At 38.1% G+C, this 11860-nt stretch overlaps 1 protein-coding gene across 1 annotated transcript; it reads right to left on the minus strand.

The window, feature by feature from the left end:
* Nucleotides 1-3776: 3776 nt before the first annotated feature.
* LOC127360741 (SCAN domain-containing protein 3-like) lies at nt 3777-6555 on the minus strand. The gene is made up of 2 exons (XM_051395213.1): nt 4386-6555; nt 3777-4266 (listed from the first exon to the last, which is right to left on the minus strand). The coding sequence occupies exon 1, from the start codon at nt 6258-6260 to the stop codon at nt 4386-4388; it is 1875 nt and encodes a 624-aa protein (XP_051251173.1). The 5' UTR covers nt 6261-6555; the 3' UTR covers nt 3777-4266.
* Between the last annotated feature and the right edge of the window lie 5305 nt (nt 6556-11860).

Genomic DNA, 11860 nt, shown 5'->3' on the forward strand with positions numbered 1-11860 from the left:
TAAAGGTTTACATGAAAAACATAAAATAAACAAAACTTACTGAACTTTCAGCAATCCACTGGGTAGCGCTTCTCCTTCTCCAGTATCTGCGGCTGAATAACGAGCTGGGTGTTCCGCGTGATGTGATGTCGGGTGCCGCACTTTCGCTATTTACAGTAATCCTGTATTATTGCCATGGCATATTACAGCCAGGTTACAATAAGGTTACAGCAAGCCAAAAATATACTGTATAATATTCCCGCTTAATCAAAATGACCAAGAATGCAATATAAACTGAGGTATTTTACTGTAATGAAAAAATGTGGTATTGTACTGTTGGTTTTACAGTACTGTACTGCTAAATCTACAGCAACATCTAAGAGTGTACTTCTCATAGACATATATACATAGACGCTGCATTGACTGTGGCTTATTATTGTTATTATTATAATTATATCACCATCATTATTATTATTATTATTATTATTGTAGACATAGGATCTGCTGTCTCCCACGAGATCTGGTTTGTATGCTCTGCTCATTAAAGCATCCATAGAAGTCCGGCATCTTTTCATTCACAAATCCAAGATGGCTGCCCTGTAGGCACGCCGCTCTATTGGGCGGCAGCAGTCGATGCGGCATCTATGTATATATGTCTATGATTACATAAGTTAACTTATATAATCTTTGTGATATATAATGAGGTTTGTTGGCTGTTTATCTGCTGTGAAGGTGTAATTGATTATTGTGTTTACATGTGTCATTTTCGGTTTATTCAATCAAACTGTAGTGTGTAGCTGTATATACTGTATGCTTGGTTATAGCACAAGATGTATGAGACATGCATACAGCATTATTTTTGTTTCTTTTCTTTCTTTAACCTGTTCTCACAGGTTGACCAGCAATAAAGCCCTGTATTTTAATCAAGACCTCTTGACTCATCAAAATATATGGGGAAATGGGATGTAAGGAAAAAATGTAGGGAAAGGCTAAGGTTGGGAAAGGATGTGGGGAAATGAGGAAGATGGGAGAAGATATGGGGAAAGGAGGAGGTATAGAAAGATGTCGGGAAAGTAGAAGGTAAGGAATTACCTTGAACTTGTCGGATCAGTACCTGGGCAAAGACTCCCCTGTGTATGAACAGTAGTTGGAACCCTCTTTAGGAAGGGGGGTTACGCTGTCTTGGTGCTACTTCCTTTTAAGTGTCTTTTGATTTTAACACTTCTTGGTAATAGCTGGGATGAAGGTTGGCTTCAACTTGACATTACTGGTTCTTTGGTAGCTCAGCTCCAGTTTGTTGCAATCCAAGTATCTTTTCATGGACCGAGTCTGATCAGTGCCAAACCTCAGCAAAGACTCCCCTGTGTTATCACAGTAGTCGGAACCCTCCTTAGGAAGGGGGTTACGCCGTCTTTGTGCTACTTCCTTTGAAGTGTCCTTTGATTTTAACTCTCCTTTCTTGGAAATGGCTGGTTGGCAGGTTGTCTTCCGCTTGACTTCACTGGCTTCATGGTAGCTCAGCTCCAGTTTGTTGCGATCCAAGTGTTGTTTCATGGACCGAGTCTGAACAGTGCCGAACCTGGGCAAAGACTCCCCTGTGTTATCACAGTAGTTGGAACCCTCTTTAGGAAGGGGGTTACGCTGTCTTGGTGCTACTTCCTTTGAAGTGTCTTTTGATTTTAACACTTCCTTCTTGGAAAGAGCTGGTTGGCAGGTTGGCTCCAGCCTTATATCACACTGCAATAACCAGTGATAGGCAAGTTACTTCCAAAATGTAATATATTTCATATTACTAGTTACTTGTATTTGAAAGTAATACGTTTCTTTACAATATCACCATCTGTGTAGAGTAATAAGTTACTCATTACTTTTTAGTTATTTTCACCAAAATAAACATTTAGGACAAGGCATTACAAAATGAAGGCGCACAATATTTTCATTTGTATTCTTTTAACCTATTTGAATTTCAATTTACATTGCATAGTTTTAAAGGTTGTCTTCCTTGAATTATTTTTCCTCAGACTCTGACACACAAAACTCTAGTGACTCATAACTTTATATATTTCTATCCATATTTTTTTCTCAGTGAGGGCTTTGTTCATTACCACCCGCAGTCTCATTTATGAGTATTGTCATATGTCATATCATTGAATCACCTCTCACACCACCTGTAGTGTCTCATCTTAAATGAACTATCTGTGTTTATACTTTAACAATAGGACTATATCATGAGAGATTTGTTTTTACCTTGTCACTTGATCGAACAGGGATTTTGCTGACAAGTTTTTGAAACGCCAGCGACTCAACTGTAGAAAAATGTTCGGCAGTTCAGGAAAAAAAAATTAAAATCTTTGCAATTAAAAAAAGTAAATTCCTCCTCACATTTTATATTGCTATTCACTCTTTATAATTACATGTCTATTTGATAGACGCACTATTGTACAGGAGAAATTGTAGTATGAAATGATGGGGGTTGCATAAAGGGCCAGTTGAAGATAAATGTTTTTATTGTTAGATATACACCGATCAACATTATCACCACCTGGGCATCGACTGTGGAGCAGCGTGCCTACAGGGTGGCCATCTTGGAACAGGGCTAGCAGAGGCAGCGGTGCATCAACCTACGAAGGAAAGAGGTACTCCTCAATCTCAAAGTAGAATTATTCGCTGAATTTTGGACCAATTTCCAAATGTATTGATTTGTTAAAAACGTCACACATGTAGCTATGATACAGGGTGCTTGGATATTTTAAAAAATGCTGGTTTTACTACCCAAATACAAATTCTACTTAATGTTATCAGCAGACGAGCTTCTGACAGAAGATTTGTGAATGAAAAGATGTCGGACTTCTGTGCAGCGTATGGATGCTCTATTGAGCGGAGCATACAAACCAGATCTCGTGGGAGACAGCAGATCCTATGTCTACAACAATGATAATAATAATAATGATGATGATAGTGATATAAGTATAATAATAACAATAATAACATAATGTTATTATATATAATATAATGATAAGAATAATTATAATAATTATAATATAATATTAATATAATGATAAGAATAGTAATAACAGTAACAATATAATAATAATTATTATTATGTTATAATTATTATATATATGTTATTATTATACTCAAATGCAATGTATATACCCTTCAAGCAATACTTTAAATAAAGACCTGAACACACCTGAACGTTTTCTGCGTTCTTTTCGTTCTGTCTCTGTCTGTCTGTCTGTCATGTCTGACGTTTAACAAACAAACCTTGTGAAAATAGCTTGACAACTGAGCGATTTATTATCACTTTTATGGTGTAGAAACATAAAACCTCCATAGATGTAATCATAGATGGATGCACTGTAGGAGCGAGTGGCCCTGTTCCAAGATTATTATTATTATTGCTATTATTATTATTATTATTTCTATATTATTATTATTATTATTATTATTATTATTGCTATTATTATTATTATTATTTCTATATTATTATTATTATTATTATTATTATTGCTATTGCTTTTATTATATTAATATTATATTATTATTGTTATTATTATATCATCATCATTATTATTATTAACTATATATAACTATAACTAGTTCTATCAGTTACCTCCGGTTCACGTCTACCATGTGAACCGCAACAACACACATACACTAGGGCATAGGTCGGCAATAGGCGGCCCGCGGGCCAGATGTGGCCCGCAAGCAAAAACATCTGGCCCATGAGATTGTTTGAACTAGAGAATGATAATAAAAATATAAAATATACTTTTAAAAAATCGGACTGCCAGTCTCAAAAATGCTCTTTATTGGAACCTTCATTTTCCAGAACAGAAAAATTTCCTCAATCTAAATGCTTATTTGTTTTATCTGGATACGAGAGTGAATACGCACATCAGCGAGGTGCAGCGTGAACGCTCAACATGCAAAAACAAATGAAGTCAGTGGACAGCGCCTGGTGCTGAAATTCCAAACTAGTCCCTAAAACACAAGTTGTCATTCAAACAATGGACATAGGCTTCATATTATTGTGAAAATTAAAACACGACTTCTTTCAAACAGGCCAGACATCAAACATAGGCATTTCTGTACATAGAACTGTGAAAAGTAAAACACGAGTTTCAAACATGCGTGTTATTTAGGCCTTTATATGACTGTGGTGGCACCAAAAATGTAAACTGATAACAATGCATTGCACTGTTAAATCGGAGCAAATCAGAGCAAAAAAGTACGAAGCAAAAAAGCCGAATCCACTCGACCATGGGCTGGAGTGCTCGGCCCCTGAAACGACAGAGCAGACGTGCTACATTTACTGCCTGAATTATGCCTAGCCTACAACGAGACATTCATTAAAAATACAGTTCAGATTTTAGACACAATTACTGGTTTAGATTACTCACCTAGTGTGAAAAGTGGCATCTCCCACTGGTCACTATTTGCTGGATATCTGGTGAAATAGACGTCACTTTAATCCTCAGGCAGTTCTCGAGATTTTGGTGAGTCAGTCTATTCCTCTCATGCGTTTTTATTGCATTCATAGCTGAGAAGGACGACTCACATACGTAGGTGGAAGGGAACATTGTCAGAATGTAAAGTGCGACTTTCTTGAGGTTGCTGTATTCCTCGGAGCATAGTAGGCCTACCCAAAAGGCACTCACGGACTCCGCACTTCTGAGCGCATCTCGCACAACTGAGGTGGTTTGGAAGTCAATAATTTCCATTTCCAGCGCAGCCTGATCTAAAGAGGAGATAATTTCTTTCGCCAGGAAGGAGAAGTTGTCGGCTGGTTTTACTGCAGGGTCACGTATAAAGTCAATGATGTCTTTTGGGATGGAGTAGTCATCAAACCGAGAAGTGAAGTTGGCTCGTAGCCTCTTGATGAAGTCAACCATCAACTCCGTCACTTCTCCCGCTGTCTTCTTCAGTGTGCTGAAATGTAGGAGCCTGCCGGTAGATATGTCTGCCTCAAGCATCTCAAGCTTCCTCGTGAATGACTCCAGTTTTTCAACCATGTCCACGATGGTTTTGTCTCTCCCCTGTAGCTGAAGGTTAAGCAGGTTTAGGTGGCCAAATATGTCAGATAAAAACGCTACATTGGACATGAACTTTTCATCTTCCAGCAGGATAAGGTGGTCAGCTGCTGCCTTGCTCTTGCTCATTCCAAGGAACGCTTTGATCTCATTCAGTAGCGCACAGAAGCGATCCAGTGCTTTCCCCTTGCTTAACCAGCGCACATCATTGTGAAGCAGCAAGTCATCGTGGGCGGCATCTGCTGACTCAGCCACAAGTTGTCTGAAAAGCCTATGCTGGGTGCTTGATGTACCTCTGACAAAGTTAATGACTTTCATCACTTTGTCCATAACATTCTTTAGCTCGCCATTCAGTCTGGCACAGAGGACACTTTGGTGGATGAGGCAGTGCAGCCCGTGCATTTGGGGGGCGAGTTCTTTCAGCCTGCTCACCAGACCTCTGTGCTTTCCCACCATGGCAGGAGCCCCGTCTGTCACAATTAGGTTAACCCTCTCAAATGATAATGAATGCAACTGAAACAACTCTTCCAGTTTCGCAAATATAGCATCTCCAGTGGTGTGCCCTTCTAATGGAATAAGAGACAGCAACTCTTCCTTGAAATCCTTCCCATCAAAGTATCTCACATAAATGCACAACTGGGCTACATCTGTGTTGTCAGTGCTCTCATCAATGGCTAAGGAAAAGTAGTTTGCGTGACTGACACCGTCGATAATTGCACCCAGCACCGCATCAGACAGCGCTTCTATGCGGCGGGCAGCGGACCTCGCAGAGAGCGACATCTGTTTCACTGACCCGATCACATCATCCATCGACTTGTTGGTATCAAGTTCCTCCAAAACTGTCACCATCATCTCCTTGAAGACCTCTGCGTCAGTGAATGGCTTGTTGTGCTTTGCGAGCACCCAGGACGCTTTCAGAGACGCACTAGTTACCTTCTGTTGGGATGTGAGGCCTCGCACCAGGATCCTGGTGCTGTGTGCATAAGCACCTTTCAGGCCTTCGATTTTACGCTTTCGTGCCTCTGTCTTCTGAGGGAACGCAACCTTGAAATTAGCATGCTTCGTTTCGTGGTGCCATCTAATATTGTACTCTTTGCATGCAGAGACACCCTCGTTACAGATCAGGCATGTGGGCTTTGCATTATTAAAACTGGGGAGGATGAAGGCATAGTTCTCTGTCCATTCATCATGAAAGATCCTGTTTTCGCTGTTAATTTTTCTCTTGAGATTTTTTGATAGTGCCATTTTTCGATAGCTAACAGCAACAGGAAATGTTTTTTTTAACAGGCATATAATTGCTACTAATTATACCACTGGGGCGCGCTACTGCCCCCCAGTGGTCAGTCCACAAATGTAACCTACATCAGCCCGCTTGAATGTCTCAGTGCGTCTGCTCTGTCATTTCAAGAGCACCTATCATTTTCACTATCACCCCTCCTCCCCTATTAATTCATTAAATTAGCCATTGTTTTGGTTGTGGCCCGCCATGTAATGGCTTGGAAAATATCTGGCCCGAGGCCAAACTTAATTGCTGACCCCTGCACTAGGGGGACTTCAGTATAACAACAAAGCTAACGTTTCGTGAGCTCAAGTTAGCTCTTCAGTAAAAGGGACAGTTATTCTCCCTCCATATTACAACATAAAGTTCGACATCAGACTTAATAATACTACTTCAATTCAATTTTATTTGTATAGCGGCAATTCATAACAGAAGTTTTCTCAGGACACTTTTCAAATAGAGCAGGTCTAGACCGAACTCCTTGTCAGTGCTATTACTGCATTTATGCTAACGGTATGGATCAAAGTTTAATCAGTTGTGGTTTCACAAACACAGCCAGTACAGCTGTACGGTGCTAATCAAAGGTACACAGCCTTACTATACAAATTAATTTCTCCAGTTTGACCACTGCTTTCTTACACAAAGCTTAGTGTGTTCTCTCGTTCCCTGCTTTAATATAACTAGCCAACTAGGGCCAATTCATAACAGAAGTTTTCTTAGGACACTTTTCAAATAGAGCAGGTCTAGACCGAATACTGTAAAAATACTATTGTAGAGTTTACAGTAACTTACTGGCAACACGATGCCAGTAAGTTACTGTAAAAGTACTTACAGTACCATTACTGTATATGAATCTACAGTACCTGTCCATAATATTGTATTTTCATTTACAATACTTGTATTATTTTAGCATTCACAGTACTGCTATTATTTACTACTGTATATGAATTTATTTACTAAGTATTTAAGTATTTATTTACTACTGTATATGAATTTACAGTAGTCATCCTATTACTGTATATGAATTTACAGTACCTGTCCATAATATTGTATCTTCATTTACAATACTTATATTATTTTAGCATTCACAGTACTGCTACTACATTTACCTCTACAATATAAATTATTTTCAATGATTTACACATTTATCAGTATGTGTTTTACAATATTACTTTATTAAAAACATTGTACTTGCACTTGTACAAAAACATGTCGTTTTAACAACACCCTGGGGCTTGTGGAAGTAGTGGGTTTGCACTTTGCTGTGTAGGCCATCAAAATCAAAAGTTGGAAAACAGAAACAGACACAGAAAGACAGAGACAGTGAGAGAGAAATAGAGAGAGAAAGATAGAGAAAGCAAAATATGAGAGAAAACATGGAATTAAGTGTGATGGAGATAAAATGTACTGACCTGAAATCCACAAACTAACAGCATGAACATAAACAAGTGTGTGTATGTGTGTGTGTGTGTGTGTGTGTGAGAGAGAGAGAGAGAGAGAGAGAGAGAGAGAGAGATTTCATTTTGAGCCTTCGGGATTGATCCTGAGAATGAATCTGCAAGCATGGGGGGTAAATTATCTGTAATATATCTAATTTCAGCCAAAACATAACAGCACAACCTGGAGTTATCTCCCCCCCAAAAAAAAAAATATATATATATTATGTTATATGATACTTAAATAACCTAAATTGTCATGTTAATATCAAATTCAAGTTGGGGTTGACTGACGTCTTGAAAACCTTGGAAGGACCCGGAAGGAGGGTACCGGAACTACAATTTGTGCCGAGTTACAGTGGTTACAGTACACAGCATTGTGCTGCCTCATAGCTTTGTAGTTCCAATGAATTATCTCTATTATGTAAAACTGTGAACACGAACTTTGCAAGCTAATTATATGTTTTTAAGGGTGGGAAGCACGCCTGTTTGGTCTGATTTTAACTTTTATTGGTAAAATTATTGGTTTATTGGTGAAATCATGTTTTTTATAGGTTTTGACCCTACTCAGTGGCGTCCCCTATTGGTCTGCTGTCAAGTATGATAGTAGAGGTGCAGAGCTTTCCAAAACTGTTGACCCCATGTCTGTAGCATATTATGTTGTTGAACTATAAGCCTTCAGAAATGTCACAGGTACAAGGTTCAAAGGGCACACCTGAGGAGCAAGAACCGCCCACAAATCTCATATTAACACATGTTGCTCCCTAGGTCAAGACCTTTCCAACGATGTCTTCACTGTTGTCCTACGACAAAGTTTGATTTTCTTGTTGGTACACACCATGGCTGTTTGACGTATACATTCAGAGACCTCTTTAAGGGCCAAGCTGGAAACAATCACTCAAAATCTTTTAACGGGTATTTTGTGGCCAGATTTATTTAAGATATCGATTATAGGATTATACACAGTCATACTTTTCAATGTGGACCAGTTCCGAGTTTATTTTCCCCTTAAACTACTGATTGTTTCACCTTTGACATTTTCCCATTAACTTAATATGGCTATTTATAGACCCTTTAACCCCTTCCCCAGTTTGATAGGATGATCCTGGATGATCCAATTTATAATATATCGTAGTGCTAATACATTTCTGTGTACAGTTTAAGTTTTGCAAACATATCTTATAAAATTACCATCATAGGACCTTTTTATCAATAAAATCAGCATAGGCCTAACATGTTGTGTGGAGGGCGACATATACAGTACTTCATAGAACACTGCAACTTTAACCTCTCCTCAAACCATCCAGAATCCAGTCCTATATTGTCTGGGTGACATCGTCCTAAAACACGTGTGTATAGTTTCACGTATAGATATATCTCTAAACATGAACCCGATGACAATAGAAGCTAAAAAATGACTGAATCTCAATGGTTATGTTCTTAAAATAAAAAGTGTACTTTGTCCTAATATTTTACAATATCACTACATTTTTCTGTTCACCTTCCTTTTCTCCAGGCTTGGAGTCATGTGTTATATTCAGCCTGAGAAACTCTTTCTTGTCCAGAAGCCTTTTCTTTTTGTGTCAGTGTTGCTTTAGTTGTGTTGGTGAGGTCAGATCACTGTAGATAGTTGCTCTGACCTTTCTCAGGCGATCTGACTGTTGTCATACCATTGAATAAGCGTTATCCTGATACAATCATCCTACAGATATGGGCCAGTAGGGGCCTACTCTACCTACTAGTAGGTACAGGAGGCAGTTACCACCCATTCATCTGGCTGATCCAATTCTATTCAAGCCCGTAGGTACAGAAGGTTTGTTATCGAGCCGAGCAGTCAAAATGGCTGCATTTTCTTTGATTTTCAGTGGAAAAACAACCTTTTAAGATATTTTGGCATTAGAATTCGTTGTGATAATTTCTAGCGGGAAATGTGTACATTATTTCCACAATCTCTGTTGAATGAATGTTGTTTTTTCAGGCTTCTATGGTGTCTATTCTATGTTTATGGTTGCTATGCAGTTGCTATGGGCGTCTTATCGCTGAAACACGTGAATATTGTTTTGATAATTGCATCGGAGCTGTAATGTTATTCGTGTTATTTTATGTAACTGCTCAATGACGATCTTAAATATAAAAAACGTACATTTCAGAGTTTGCTCGCAACTGAATTTTAAATCCGGAACCTTTGTGTTTGGCTGACCGGAGGACCAGCTGATATGAGACCGTGGCACTGTCAAGTAAGCAACAACACAACAACACATTTACCCACTGACTGAATTTGCAAAATAAATATGCAACGTACGGTTACACTTTCAAAATAAAGCCAGAAGAGAAACGTTTCATGTTTATTATCTATTATATACTTATAACAGAACCCCTGCTAATATTTTACTTGTCCACAGACAACAGACAAATTCTAAAAGCTAGAAACTCTAAACGGAGTTTTATATAACCCAAACGGCCAATAATCTAATATTCTGTATAGATGAATGCATATTTTATTCATCAAATCACGGGATTTTATAAGCATAATCATGAATGCATTTCATTTTTATTCATCTGCGTTTGTTGTAGATTTCTTCTTAAAATCATTATTTTCCCAGCAGAAATACACTATCACGAGATTTGACAGTGCTGAACTGTATATGTTGCTGAATTGTTGGTTTCATCAAATATGATCTCTAACAGCTGAACTAAAACTTAAATCACCTTTTGAATTCATCTATGGTACAACACAATCTGCTTTCATCCATCTACATGACGTTCACAACACTTGAATTAAGTTTGGAGATCAGGGGCAAGGAGACCACGCCCATTTGGGAAAGGTGAAGTGTGTAACGCTTCATATAATTGGTTTATAATTGGCGCAGATTATAATGCATTTTTTTCTGTCATAGAAATTTTTTGTGGACAATAAGACAACTCCAGAAATACCTGTCTAATTTTGTATTCGGGTTTAATTAACATGGCACATCACGGACAGTAATTGCAACACTGCTGTAATTTGGGATGATGCTATAAAATATTCATGGACATATTTATTAGTCTTCTTCACTCAAACACTGACTGCTTATATGCCATTGATTCTGTACATACTGATGTTTTTACACATCCCTATGTATATTTTTTCATTGCTTATGGTATAACATTGTGTATATGACTTGCATATTAAAAACTAAAGGAGATGTGGATGAGTGTGTGAAAGAGACATTCAAAATGTTATGACAAAGGCAAACTGAAACTGAACTGAAATAAAACAAATGAACAAATCTTTTTTTTATTCATGCACGAGAGAGAGAGAGAGGGAGAGAGAGGCAGAGAGAGAACAACATTCAACATACAGGTGTCTTAAAGACACACAAACAAAAACATTAAATGGAGCCTATAAAGTTGCTGGCAGGCTCCCAGGTGTCTTCCCAAGTTTTGCCACTGAAAAAAAATAATGAATGCAAGCAAGTGTAAGATCATTGCATATAAGACAATATTAGTTTATATCAATGGGGTATCATAGAACAACAAATAACTTAGGATCGGTTTTCAGAAGCCTGGTACTAACCAGTTTGGAAGTAAGTACATACACTACTCACAAAAAGTTAGGGATATTCCACTTTTGGGTGAAATTTATGGAAAATGTAAAAAGTTGATGCTACAGTGATATTATATCATGAAAGTAGGGCATTTAAGTAGAAGCATGCAATGGTAATTTCTTCATCTCAAACAATTTATTTAAAAAAACAGCTAACAACAGTGGTGGCTATACCACAACAAAAAATGTCACTGTGTCAGTAAAATGTAATTTGTCCTTCAGCATCGATTACAGCTCGACAAGACGTCCCATGCTGTTCACAAGTGGACTTATTGCAACCTGCTGATGACACTTTGTGACACTCTATGCTCAGTGGAAACCTCCCTCTGAGTACATCCTGTTTGAAGCCTCGCTCTGGCCAGGGACTGTTGATCGATTGTTAGGCGTTGTTTTGGTCTCATGATGTCAAAATGTGAACAGCATGATGAAGAGGACTGTTTAAATACAAACTGTCATTGAAACAGCATGTTATGCAATAAGTATTGAGACATTGAACAGTTGGACATATGCATTCAAAAGTTTAGCGAAGGTCAAATTAAGATCA

This window comes from Dicentrarchus labrax, unplaced genomic scaffold, assembly GCF_905237075.1.
Source record: "Dicentrarchus labrax unplaced genomic scaffold, dlabrax2021, whole genome shotgun sequence".
In the NCBI taxonomy this organism is placed as follows: Eukaryota; Metazoa; Chordata; class Actinopteri; family Moronidae; genus Dicentrarchus; species Dicentrarchus labrax.